Here is a 14,117-nt window from a genome sequence, read left to right on the forward strand (position 1 = left end):
CATATCAAATATACACAAAAATCAGGGCGCCGTAGGCCTGATAGATCTACTAATAAATGAAAATTTGTATATAAAGTCATTGACGCACTGGCCTAAATGTAAGACTACGTTCGTGCGCACTCTTGAACATCTAAACATATAAAACTTACCGGGGCGGTGGGGTAGCCTCGTGGTTAAGGCGTTCGCTCGTCACGCCGAAGAAACGGGTTCGATTCCCCACATGGGTACAATGTGTTAAGCCCATATCTGGTGTCCCCCGCCGTGATATTGCTGAAATATTGCTAAAAGCGGCGTAAAACCAAACTCACTCACTCACTATAATACTTACCGCATTCGCCGTAATAAACATCCCGGGGGTGAAAACTGACAAAGATGGGCGCTCATGAACACCATGGATAAAATTTTATAATGTTTCGAATTTCCGGCACTATACTGAGAGCATATTAGTTGATCAGCGGCACTCGTGTTCTTGGGTTTCACCGAAGTCCGATAACTACGTCACATAGGGCGCTGTACGAGATAATATAACAAATATATAATACAAAGCGGCCTTTAAAATCAGCTCACCTTCTCACTCACTCACTTAGCATCCTTAACTGCAAAACATATCCGAAAGAATGTAAAGTAAGATACATTCAACAAAAATGTCACAGTAATGTTATAAGTTCCTGCATCATGGAAGTATTTTGCTGTCGTGACACTTAGAACATGCGATAAGTAGCATAAAAAGAGCAAATATCGTCAATTGAAATCTTCGAAGTTAAATACCGATATTTTCGTCATTATCATTCACACATCGTTTTCATTTTTATTTTAACTCAAACATGCCTTTAAGACAATTCACATATCGGTGTCTTGAATTAAACAAAAAAAAATAACCAGCTGTACGATCATAAACAGCAGTCGGTCAGATAAAAGGTCACGCAAACACGTGGTATTATCAAGGTCCATATATTCCAGGAATAGATAGGAACGGTCCAGGTGCAACTCTGTCCTAGAGTAGCTTTCAGTACAGGTGACAGGTTCACCATGCAAGCACCCCCATGGGCCCTCGGGCTCGCCGCGATCTGCACGGCCCTGTGTGTTTCGCGCGCACAGAAGTTCCCCTGCAACCAGCCCAAGAGTGCTGGCGGTTCCTTCTATGACTTCACCGTGAAGGACATTCACAACAAGGACGACATCGACTTCGAGCAGTTCCGGGGCCACGTCGTCCTCGTCGTCAACGTCGCTAACTACTGAGGCAAGACCCCCCAGTACTTCGGTCTGAATGCACTGCAGACTCAGTTTGGGGGGAACGGCGACTTCCACGTGTTGGGGGTACCCTGCCAGCAGTTTAATCTGGTTAGTGTTACAGAGTGATTGCGTGACAGAGAAAGTGTGAGAGCACACTTGTTGTGTTGGTCTCTATGATTGAGTGTATTTGTTTTAAACATTTTGTAAATGTCCAACATGACAAAGGGATTGGGCAGAAGTGCACCTCAATCTCCCTTAGTAAGGGTGTGGGTTGTATGCCGCCTTTAGGTCAGTTATCTATTGGTATAACGACCTATCGGCTTATGTTACAAGTGTCGTACTTTAATACTGTTGCGAGATCGATTGAGTAGCCGAGTCCAGCCCTATATGAAATCCGGTAATTTGCCAAAACGGCTGTAAATCTTGGAACCAGCGAACCTGGAGTTAACTCTTGAGTTTATAAGACGTCCATCCTGTCCCACACTGAAGCACATTTGTATGGGCAGTGAATGGGTACCCGGAAGGGATGGATAAGGCTGATTGTAACCTTCCAGCTTGGTTTGTATACTCCCCAGAGAGCTGAGATGGAAATGTGAGTGTGACTGATCCACGGGCCGGGGTAATGATGTAGCTTTCAGTTCATTATCAAGCATTGAAAAGCGTAGAACAAATAAATTACAAAAACGATGAAGTGAATTAGTATGTTCTAGTACATTATGAACTGCCCCTAAGATGCTCTAGGCATCGTATCTTCCTAAATGTTAAAGACTTTTGTTTCCCTAACGGGACAGAGATTGAACGGCCTTATTCATGTCCGTCCCGGCATCGTTCCTACTCATTCAAAAAGGTTGTATCTCAAGGTCTGTACGTTGTAATATGTTGTAAAGATAGATGTCAGCTCATACATTTTTCTTAAAACCGTTGTCTTATTTCACTTGTCTTCACTGTTTTAGCAAGGAACCTGGTGCTTTTTCTGTCAACTGGCAAATATGACATTGAGATTCTCTCCCTAAACTAGGCCCATCACTGGATTCATGTCCGTCCTTAGGCTCGCGGACTAGCAATCTGGAAGGATGAAGGGTCAGTGGTTTCAATCGCCAATGATATCATAGTTAAAATAACCAAACGCACTGATTGATGGGCTCATGAGGCTCTTATCTTAAGGCCTAAACAGCACTACGAGGAAAGATTCTAGAGCTTTGTGAAACTACAGTCAGGGATACTATATCATATATATCAAGGTGAAATTTTTAATCAAAAGTGATGATTCCTGGCATTATCCTTGACCCACCAGTGGTACCCGTCAGTAAGTCAAATGAAAATATCAAATTGATGCCATCATTTGAATACAGATATAACTCCAGTGATGCGTCTTGACCCGGTATAAAGAATGCTGGAACTTCGATCCATTACGTGTCGTGGCGCTATTATTATTGAAATTATTATTATTTGATTCCTTTTGATCATAAGATCAAAATATCTGACTTTTTATGAACCATTGAGTCAGGACAGATACAGTCAGGGCCAAAGGTTGCAGAGACTAAAGTCAGTTTCTAACTGACCAAATTACTTTGGTTCGATATGACTGCCGACATTACCATGCGACTAACAATGAGCCTTTCCACCTTCTTCCATATGGAAGTTTTGAAGTACAGTCGGGGTCAATACAAGGTGAAATTGAGCCTTATCCTTTGCGGAGATTTGCGCTATAAAAAGTCAGTTGATCTGGAGATTTCTTCCATATATGAAGTTTTGAAATTTGTCCACCAATCTTTAGTAACTGGGTACCCGGCAGCCCGAGAACCCGGAAATTCCCTGTCCAGTATAGTAGGTGATGACTGCATCCACACCGATATACTGGTGGGTGCGGCCTTGGTGGGTAATGACGTTCACAACGCGGACAACCTTGTTGCGGAAGTCTAAAACATCTTTCATCTTGAAATCGTAATACTTGAACGAAAGCTTCACATCGCATGTGTTTGTGTGTATATATCATATATATCCTATACTAGTATGTGGTATACATTTATACCTATAGGGTATTATCTAACTACGTGTTGATGATAGTGCAGGAAGGCGTCGTGAAACGCCAACGCAGAACAGAGGACACATGTCTAAGATAAGTTATATTACACGTGAAACAACAAATGTTGATTACACTCGTGAAGTGCCATGATCCAGAGAATGACGACATATGGTACTACAACGGGATGGGAATCAGACAGTTACAGGTTGAAGGGGTATCGCAAGGTGCACTCAGTACACGGCACTCTCGATTAGAACTTAAAGTACATGTACGTCTTTGATTAGAACCCTTACATTACTATAAGGCCTTACCTCACTCTGAACAGGTGTGAAAATATATACATGGTTCAGGAGTAAATAAGAATAACGTTTCATTTTCTTATAGTTTAGTGGCACTATGATAAGTGTATTTGTGACTATGATAACGTTCAGACACCCTGTTAGTGTTAATTGGATTGTTAAAGGTCACATGCAACGTAAAACACAACTTTGCAGATTCTGATACCTTTCGGCATGGACTTGCCGAAACAAATCATCAAAAATGCAAATTCAACTTATAAAGTTGAAAACTAACGCGATGAAAAAAACCGCGCGAAATCTAAGTTCAAACGATTCACTAATTTTCCCCCAGCGCTTGGGGGAAAAGTGGTTTCATCAGCTGGGCTGCGCTCATAGCACATGCACAGTGAAGTAGGTTCGCGCAGCTTGGAAGCGGGTTGTCCAGTGAATACTCGGTGAAGGCTTTGGTGTGAGCTATTTTTCTAATGTTTTGTTGATATTTCACAGGCGCGAGCTTTTTATATGTTATGACAGTAGATTACCGATTTAACTGTTTATATAATTTCATTTGTATATTTCACCACACGTTCTTCTTACCGAGTCACTTTCTCAGTTCGATACTCAAAAGCAATGTCATTATTTAGCGTTGACAGAATTTCTAACTGTGATATAGATATGTCGTTGTCACAGACAAAACTCAATGTCTGTTTTATTGACACCTGTGTGTCTGCCTGCCTGTCTGCTAATGACAATATTCAATACACAACTTCGATCACTAACCACATGCAATTTGAACTTAACACCTATCAGGCTATACACCATAAACAAAACGCATTGATTTATGTAATTACACAGACAGGCAGGTGTGATACTTGTACACATGACATGTTATGATGTCTGTTGATTGCAAAATGTTATACACAAAAAATGAGCATGTACACACACAATTAGCCGTGAGGGCATCTGCAAATGAACCAGCCGTTACACTTGAGTGCACACCCACCCGCTCTGACTGGGTTCGGTATCCCGGCTGCTTCGTTTCTTGGGAAGTAAACCCAAGTACAAAATATTGCACTTTTGATTTGCGATTATACGCTTATACTTTTGTTTATATGTTTTTCATAATCAGCAATGTATATTATATGTCATGAATAAGTGATAATTGTGTTTTCATTATGTTTGATTTTTTGGTTGCATGTGACCTTTAATGTTACAGCTAAACAATATATACTCAGCAGCAAAATAAACGTCAGTACGAATTCAAACTTAGATAGGCACTGTAATCAAATCATTACAGAAATGGACATAATAAGCGGATCAAAAACATTTTTTGTGTACAATATCTTGACACATAAATGAATAACTCAGCACAATTTCAAGACATTACGTGAACGTTTGCAGTCCATTCAGACCCTTGACTTCAGTATCTAGTTCGACCATCACGAGCGGCAATAACTGCAGCACAGCGTCTATGCATGGGGTGCAACAATCGATTGATGACGGCAATTGGCACCTTGAACCACATTCTGAGAAAGGCCTGGCGCAATAAATCAGCTGTGTTCGGCCTTGGTATGAAATTGTAACATATGTTATATTTGGGATTAAACTTTCTTAGTAAAGTACAGATTCTAGTACTTTTTGGGTTGAGTCCCATCCGGGATTCGAACCCACACCCTCAGAGTCAGGCACCTAATCGCCAGCACACAAAGTCAGACGCCTAGACCGCTCAGCCACCGTGGCTTCCACAAAAATGGAAGTCGGACAACTTGTAGTCTGGACTGCGGACATTGTGTATCCCTCTGATAAGTATAAATTGGCACGGCTCCCACGGCCGAAAGCTATGAAATACATAATGCCATTTTTCTGAGTGGTCTAGGCGTCTGACTTTGTGTGCTGGCGATTAGGTGCCTGACTCTTGAGGTTGTGGGTTCGAATCCCGGATGGGACTCGAATCTGTACTTTACAAAGAAAGTGTAATCCAAATATAATATATGTTACATTTGACCACTTCCTAAAAAATGGCATTGTGTATTTCATGGTATGACATTATTCAGTCTCCTCTGAATTTCATCCCAAGGATGTTCAATTGGGTTTTAAATCAGGACTAAGGGCTGGCCACTGCATAATGTTGACACCATTCTGCTGTAGGAAGTCCCGTGTAGCTCTAGCAGTATGGGCCCGGGCCCATACTGCTAGAAAATGATGTTCCGGTGACGTGCGAAATGTGGTATGACGTGGGGTCCGAGAGCTTGGTCGATGTAGAACACCGTCCTCCACCTGGACTAAGGTTCTGGAACACCACAGGACCCACTCTCTGGTTCAGGCCTATTCCTACCCACACCATGATGCTTGCACCTCCCCATGAGTCTCTTTCCATAACACATTGGTCTGAGTAACTCTGGCCACGTCGTCGCCATATTCTTGTTCTGCCATCTGCAGTTGATACGCAGTACCGACTCTCATCTGTTCCCACTGTGCTGTTTCGGATGCCTGCATGAAGGAATTCTGTACATGCTGTGTCACAACATGGTGGTCTTGTCGTCTTGTGGTCACCCTTGGTCTGCCAGTACGGGGGCGATCATTTGTGGTGTTGGTGGCCCGGAAACGTTGCTGCAGCCTATAGATGGTCCGAACGTTGACCTGGAAGTGATTGGCAACGGCTTGTGCAGTGTGACCAGCTTCAAGTCTTCCTAGCGCCTGGTTCCTCTCAGCTGTCGTGAGTCGCGGCATCCTGCTGACGTTGTAATGTGAATGTTTCAACCGTGTTTGGGGGTGCATTTATAGAGCTGGTCCTTGTGAACAGCACGTGCATGAAAAACATGGAGAACACCGTACCATCTCCGAGATCAGGTTGCGTTTTTGAGACCATTTCCTTGGTTCCATTCTGAGTTTGGGAAGGAATGTCTTTGCTCAGGTAAAGTTGGAGATGTTATCAAAAACAATCAAAACATTAAATGAGTTTACAGTTATCCGTTTCTGCGAAGGAAACTTCCAAACTGACGTTTCTTTTGCTGCTTAGTAAGCTGCTAAGTAACCTCAGTAAGTCCCATAGTGCCATGTGTAATGTTCAAGATAGCGAAGGTCATGGCAAAGGAGACGTCATGTGTGACCCATCTGTCCAGCCACAGCTGGCTAGATAACACAGCTCTCCCATTCCCCGTCACTCCACACCAGACTCTTGTAATGGCAGGAGCGACGTCGTGGACGGCGGGACTGGCAACGCTGGTCATCGCCTTGTGCGGTGTCCGTGGCGAGAAGGCCACGTGTCATACACCTGCAAAAACCATGAACACCTTTTATGATTTTAAGATCAACGATGTTTTCGATGAAAAACTGATCGACTTCAGCGACTTCCGCAACAAGGTTGTCCTCGTTGTGAACGTCGCTACCTACTGAGGCCACACCCCCCAGTATAACGGTCTGAATGCACTTATGACCGACTATGCTGGCCAAGGAGACTTCCTGGTTCTAGGGCTTCCGTGTAACCAATTCCTTAAGGTATGTAAAATCACGTGTGCATTTAATAAATTCAAGATATTGTAAATTGTCTAAATTAATCGATAATTTTAAAGAACGCCGTAGATAACGACGACCTGGCCATATTTCGAACCTTCATCAGATATCAAAATGTGTTTGCGTCTTGGAGTGTTTAAGAGCATTTTCGACCCACATTTTCATCTCCTCAATTTTCGTCGGAAGCAAGAAAAAATAATGATATTGTTTCAAGGATATTTGGCGTCTTTTGCATAACAGAGTAAAAATGGTAGGTTTTATGTAAGATCGGCCATCTTTAGTCATGCATTTTGTGCTGAAATTTGTAAAACCAGCCCCAAAATAAAACCTGCACATCCAGACCTATGCTCTTGTCAAGTTGATGCGGCGTAAAGCAATAGTCATTCAATCATTCTTGTCCAATTATTTCAGCATTAGCTTTTTACCCTAACGTTAGAATACGCATGACCTTGTAGATTACTCTCTGTAACACGAGTTGTCCCTGTACAGCAAGAACCTGGGGCTAACGGCACGGAGATCATGAACGGTGTAAAGTACGTGCGACCCCGCCTCACGCCCCTCTTCAACCTCACCCAGAAGATAGACGTGAACGGCCAGTATCAGCATCCCCTCTACAGGTTCCTCAAGGTAGGCTGAAGGCGGTCATTGAGTGGGTTGGGTCAACGCCTCTGTTATTTCGACATATACTACGTTGATGAACTCAGTCATTTCTCACAGGCGGGCGACGTCTCGTGAATCCGTATGACGTCAATGCACATTTTCTTTATCAACATCAGAAATAACCGAGTTCCTAAACATCGTATGTGTCCCTAGGAAATTATCCCTTCTCGAACACAAATGTATTGCATTTCCGTCACTCGGATGGTATTGTCTACATCATTCGAAAGTTATTGTGACGTAGGATTAGAATGACGTCTCATTAGATACGACGTCAATCAACACCTGTGGTTGCCTAAGACGGCGTTCGTGACCAGGGGCCCTCAAAAGAATTAGGAAAATATTACACTCGCATGACTGTTATATTGATTTAACGAAACTCGTCGAAGGGTTCATGTGTCATCCTCGCTCTTGGTCGGAAAATATGCTCTGATGTTCTTTTTGTAAAATAATATAACACACATGCGAGTATTGTAATATATATATCAACTAGTATCTTAACCAAATAAGACCCCGGTCATAACGACACTTAATACTTGGGATGTTCAGGGCCCTCTTTTACTAGTCGGCACGCCACTGTGTCTGATTGGACGTTCAACTTGCCCTATGTGCTCACGGACAGGTCTTCACAAACATCTTATCACAATATGGTCATGTTTTGCTCGTTTCAGAGTTACTGCGAAAGTGTCAGGACCCAGTATCGGCCGTCCAGCTGGCTATTCTACCAACCCAAGGAAATTGGGGACGTGTACTGGAACTTTGAGAAGTTCTTGGTTGGGGCAGATGGACACGTCAAGTTCCGGTACAGCCCCAGCGTCCAGCCCATTGACATCCGGCCCGACATCGAGGCCTTGCTGGGACGCCATGTGCCTGTGGTTGGCTAACCTCGGACATCACATGTTATGAACAAACAAATCAAAGCTGTTTATTATGTTATCTTGTGCTTGCCATGGTCAAGAAGTTAAACAGCGAATGACAGATGCGCCATAAACAAGACATGTTGTGGGCGTATCTCGAGAAGAAGCTGTCGGTTTGGGATCTCGTGCATTCGATCCCTCTCTGATGGCTCCTGCTGTCGTTACGTCTTCTTTAACATGGCACGCACGATATACGTGAATAAAACCGACCTCTGTACACTTAGTTATGTGTTGTTTTTGATTTATCAATTATAAAACAAATGACAAATGTGTTGTAAAGACAGTCACTGTAGAAGGTGTAGTATGGACAGTCACTGTAGAAAGTGTAGTATGGACAGTCACTGTAGAAGGTGTAGTATGGACAGTCACTGTTGAAGTTGTTGTATGGACAGTCACTGTTGAAGGTGTTGTATAAACAGTCACTGTTGAAGGTGTTGTATAAACAGTCACTGTAGAAGGTGGTGTGTGGACAGTCACTGTAGAAGGTGTTGTATGGACAGTTACTGTTGAAGGTGTTGTATAGACAGTTACTGTAGAAGGTGTTGCATGGACAGTCACTGTAGAAGGTGGTGTGTGGACAGTCACTGTAGAAGGTGTTGTATGGACAGTTTCTGTTGAAGGTGTTGTATGGGCAGTCACTGTAGAAGGTGTTGTATGGACAGTTACTGTTGAAGGTGTAGTATAGACAGTCACTGTAGAAGGTGTTGTATGGACAGTTTCTGTTGAAGGTGGTGTGTGGACTGTCACTGTAGAAGGTGTTGTATGGACTTTCACTGTAGAAGGTGTTGTATAGACAGTCACTGTAGAAGGTGTTGTATGGACAGTTTCTGTTGAAGGTGGTGTGTGGACTGTCACTCTTGAAGGTGTTGTATGGACTATCACTGTAGAAGGTGTAGTATAGACAGTCACTGTAGAAGGTGTTGTATGGACAGTCACTGTAGAAGGTGTTGTATGGACAGTCACTGTAGAAGGTGTTATATGGACAGTCACTGTAGAAGGTGTTGTATGGACAGTCACTGTAGAAGGTGTTGTATGGACTATCACTGTAGAAGGTGTAGTATAGACAGTCACTGTAGAAGGTGTTGTATGGACAGTTTCTGTTGAAGGTGGTATGTGGACTGTCACTGTAGAAGGTGTAGTATAGACAGTCACTGTAGAAGGTGTTGTATGGACTACCACTGTAGAAGGTGTAGTATAGACAGTCACTGTTGAAGGTGTTGTATGGACTGTCACTGTTGAAGGTGTTGTATGGACAGTCACTGTAGAAGGTGTTGTATGGACTGTCACTGTTGAAGGTGTTGTATGGACTATCACTGTTGAAGGTGTTGAATGGACTGTCACTGTTGAAGGTGTTGTACGGACTGTCACTGTTGAAGGTGTTGTATGGACTATCACTGTAGAAGGTGTAGTATAGACAGTCACTGTAGAATGTGTTGTATGGACTATCACTGTTGAAGGTGTTGTATGGACAGTTTCCGTTGAAGGTGTTATATGGACTATCACTGTTGAAGGTGTTGTGTGGACAGTTTCTGTTGAAGGTGTTGTATGGACAGTCACTGTTGAAGGTGTTGTGTGGACAGTTTCTGTTGAAGGTGGTGTGTGGACAGTTTCTGTTGAAGGTCGTGTGTGGACTGTCACTGTTGAAGGTCTTGTATGGACTATCACTGTAGAAGGTGTTGTATGGACTATCACTGTAGAAGGTGTAGTATAGACAGTCACTGTAGAAGGTGGAGTGTGGACTGTCACTGTTGAAGGTGTTGTATTGACAGATTCTGTTGAAGGGTGTGTGTGGACTGTCACCATAGAAGGTGTAGTATAGACAGTCACTGTAGAAGGTGTTGTATGGACTATCACTGTAGAAGGTGTTGTATGGACAGTCACGGTAGAAGGTGTTGTATGGACAGTCACTGTAGAAGGTGTTGTATAGACAGTCACTGTAGAAGGTGTTGTATGGACTATCACTGTAGAAGGTGTAGTATAGACAGTCACTGTAGAAGGTGTTGTATGGACAGTCACGGTAGAAGGTGTTGTATGGACAGTCACTGTAGAAGGTGTTGTAGAGACAGTCACTGTGGAAGGTGTTATATGGACTATCACTGTAGAAGGTGTAGTATAGACAGTCACTGTAGAAGGTGTTGTATGGACAGTCACTGTAGAAGGTGTTGTATGGACAGTCACTGTTGAAGGTGTTGTATGGACTATCACTGTAGAAGGTGTAGTATAGACAGTCACTGTAGAAGGTGGTGTGTGGACTGTCACTGTTGAAGGTGTTGTATGGACAGTTTCTGTTGAAGGTGGTTGTTTGGACTGTCACTGTAGAAGGTGTAGTATAGACAGTCACTGTAGAAGGTGTAGTATAGACAGTCAATGTAGAAGGTGTTGTATGGACAGTTACTGTTGAAGGTGTAGTATAGACAGTCACTGTAGAAGGTGTTGTATGGACAGTCGTTGAAGGTGGTGTGTGGACTGTCACTGTTGAAGGTGTTGTATGGACTTTCAGTGTAGAAGGTGTTGTATAGACAGTCACTGTAGAAGGTGTTGTACGGACAGTTTCTGTTGAAGGTGGAGTGTGGACTGTCACTGTTGAAGGTGTTGTATGGACTATCACTGTAGAAGGTGTAGTATAGACAGTCACTTTAGAAGATGTTGTATGGACAGTCACTGTTGAAGGTGTTGTATGGACTATCACTGTAGAAGGTGTTGTATGGACTATCACTGTAGAAGGTGTAGTATAGACAGTCACTGTAGAAGGTGTTGTATGGACTATCACTGTAGAAGGTGTAGTATAGACAGTCACTGTAGAAGGTGTTGTATGGACAGTTTCTGTTGAAGGTGGTGTGTGGACTGTCTCTGTAGAAGGTGTAGTATAGACAGTCACTGTAGAAGGTGTTGTATGGACTATCACTGTAGAAGGTGTAGTATAGACAGTCACTGTTGAAGGTGTTGTATGGACTATCACTGTAGAAGGTGTAGTATAGACAGTCACTGTAGAAGGTGGTGTGTGGACTGTCACTGTAGAAGGTGTTGTATTGACAGATTTTGTTGAAGGTAGTGTGTGGACTGTCACTATAGAAGGTGTAGTATAGACAGTCACTGTAGAAGGTGTTGTATGGACTATCACTGTAGAAGGTGTAGTATAGACAGTCACTGTAGAAGGTGTTGTGTGGACTGTCACTGTTGAAGGTGTTGTATGGACAGTTTCTATTGAAGGTGGTGTGTGGACTGTCACTGTAGAAGGTGTAGTATAGACAGTCACTGTAGAAGGTGTAGTATGGACAGTCGTTGAAGGTGTTGTATGGACAGTAACTGTAGAAGGTGTTGTAAGCGCAGTCACTGTAGAAAGTGTTGTGTGGACAGTCACTGTTGAAGGTGTTGTATGGACTATCACTGTTGAAGGTGTTGTATGGACAGTAACTGTAGAAGGTGTTTAAGGACAGTCACTGTTGAAGGTGTAGTACAGGCAGTCACTGTAGAAGGTGTTGTATAGACAGTCAGTGTAGAAGGTGTTGTATGGACACTCACTGTAGAAGGTGTAGTATAGACAGTCACTGTAGAAGGTGTTGTATGGACAGTCACAGTAGAAGGTGTAGTATAGACAGTCACTGTAGAAGGTGTTGTATGGACTATCACTGTAGAAGGTGTAGTATAGACAGTCACTGTAGAAGGTGGTGTGTGGACTGTCACTGTTGAAGGTGTTGTATGGACAGATTCTGTTGAAGGTGGTGTGTGAACTGTCACTATAGAAGGTGTAGTATAGACAGTCACTGTAGAAGGTGGTGTGTGGACTGTCACTGTTGAAGGTGTTGTATGGACATTTTCTGTTGAAGGTGGTGTGTGGACTGTCACTGTAGAAGGTGTAGTATAGACAGTCACTGTAGAAGGTGTAGTATAGACAGTCACTGTAGAAGGTGTTGTATGGACAGTCACAGTAGAAGGTGTTGTATGGACAGTCACTGTAGAAGGTGTAGTATAGACAGTCACTTTACAAGGTGTTATATGGACTATCACTGTAGAAGGTGTAGTATAGACAGTCACTGTAGAAGGTGTTGTATGCACAGTCACTGTAGAAGGTGTTGTATGGACTATCACTGTTGAAGGTGTTGTATGGGCAGTCACTGTTGAAGGTGTTGTATGGACACTCACTGTAGAAGGTGTAGTATAGACAGTCACTGTAGAAGGTGTTGTATGGACAGTCACTGTAGAAGGTGTAGTATAGACAGTCACTGTAGAAGGTGTTGTATGGACTATCACTGTAGAAGGTGTAGTATAGACAGTCACTGTAGAAGGTGGTGTGTGGACTGTCACTGTTGAAGGTGTTGTATGGACAGATTCTGTTGAAGGTGGTGTGTGAACTGTCACTATAGAAGGTGTAGTATAGACAGTCACTGTAGAAGGTGGTGTGTGGACTGTCACTGTTGAAGGTGTTGTATGGACATTTTCTGTTGAAGGTGGTGTGTGGACTGTCACTGTAGAAGGTGTAGTATAGACAGTCACTGTAGAAGGTGTAGTATAGACAGTCACTGTAGAAGGTGTTGTATGGACAGTCACAGTAGAAGGTGTTGTATGGACAGTCACTGTAGAAGGTGTAGTATAGACAGTCACTTTACAAGGTGTTATATGGACTATCACTGTAGAAGGTGTAGTATAGACAGTCACTGTAGAAGGTGTTGTATGCACAGTCACTGTAGAAGGTGTTGTATGGACTATCACTGTTGAAGGTGTTGTATGGGCAGTCACTGTTGAAGGTGTTGTATGGACTATCACTGTAGAAGGTGTAGTATAGACAGTCACTTTAGAAGGTGTTGTATGGACAGTCAATGTAGGAGGTGTTGTATGGACAATCACTGTAGAAGGTGTTGTATGGACAGTCGTTGAAGGTGTTGTATGGACAGTAACTGTAGAAGGTGTTGTAAGCGCAGTCACTGTAGAAAGTGTTGTGTGGACAGTCACTGTTGAAGGTGTTGTATGGACTATCACTGTTGAAGGTGTTGTATGGACAGTCACTGTAGAAGGTGTTGTATGGACAGTCACTGTTGAAGGTGTAGTATAGACAGTCACTGTAGAAGGTGGTGTGTGGACTGTCACTGTTGAAGGTGTTGTATTGACAGATTCTGTTGAAGGGTGTGTGTGGACTGTCACCATAGAAGGTGTAGTATAGACAGTCACTGTAGAAGGTGTTGTATGGACTATCACTGTAGAAGGTGTAGTATAGACAGTCACTGTAGAAGGTGGTGTGTGGACTGTCACTGTTGAAGATGTTGTATGGACAGTTTCTGTTGAAGGTAGTGTGTGGACTGTCACTGTAGAAGGTGTAGTATAGACAGTCACTGTAGAAGGTGTAGCAGTATAGACAGTCACTGTAGAAGGTGTTGTATGGACAGTCACACGGTAGAAGGTGTTGTATGGACAGTCACTGTAGAAGGTGTTGTAGAGACAGTCACTTTAGAAGGTGTTATATGGACTATCACTGTAGAAGGTGTAGTATAGACAGTC

At 43.1% G+C, this 14,117-nt stretch overlaps 1 protein-coding gene across 2 annotated transcripts; it reads left to right on the forward strand.

The window, feature by feature from the left end:
* Positions 1-935: 935 nt before the first annotated feature.
* Positions 936-8,847, forward strand: LOC124278608 (glutathione peroxidase-like). 2 transcript variants are annotated; one of them, XM_046714360.1, is made up of 3 exons: positions 936-1,341; positions 7,540-7,677; positions 8,379-8,847. In XM_046714360.1, exons 1-3 carry the CDS (start codon positions 1,030-1,032, stop codon positions 8,589-8,591), a joined length of 663 nt encoding a protein of 220 aa, XP_046570316.1. In that variant the 5' UTR covers positions 936-1,029; the 3' UTR covers positions 8,592-8,847. The 2 variants fall into 2 exon arrangements, with proteins under 2 accessions (XP_046570316.1, XP_046570315.1); XM_046714359.1 differs by lacking the exon at positions 936-1,341 and adding an exon at positions 6,684-7,035.
* Positions 8,848-14,117: the final 5,270 nt, after the last annotated feature.

This window comes from Haliotis rubra, unplaced genomic scaffold (assembly GCF_003918875.1).
Source record: "Haliotis rubra isolate DU_JTF1 unplaced genomic scaffold, ASM391887v1 Scf24, whole genome shotgun sequence".
Taxonomy (NCBI): Eukaryota; Metazoa; Mollusca; class Gastropoda; order Lepetellida; family Haliotidae; genus Haliotis; species Haliotis rubra.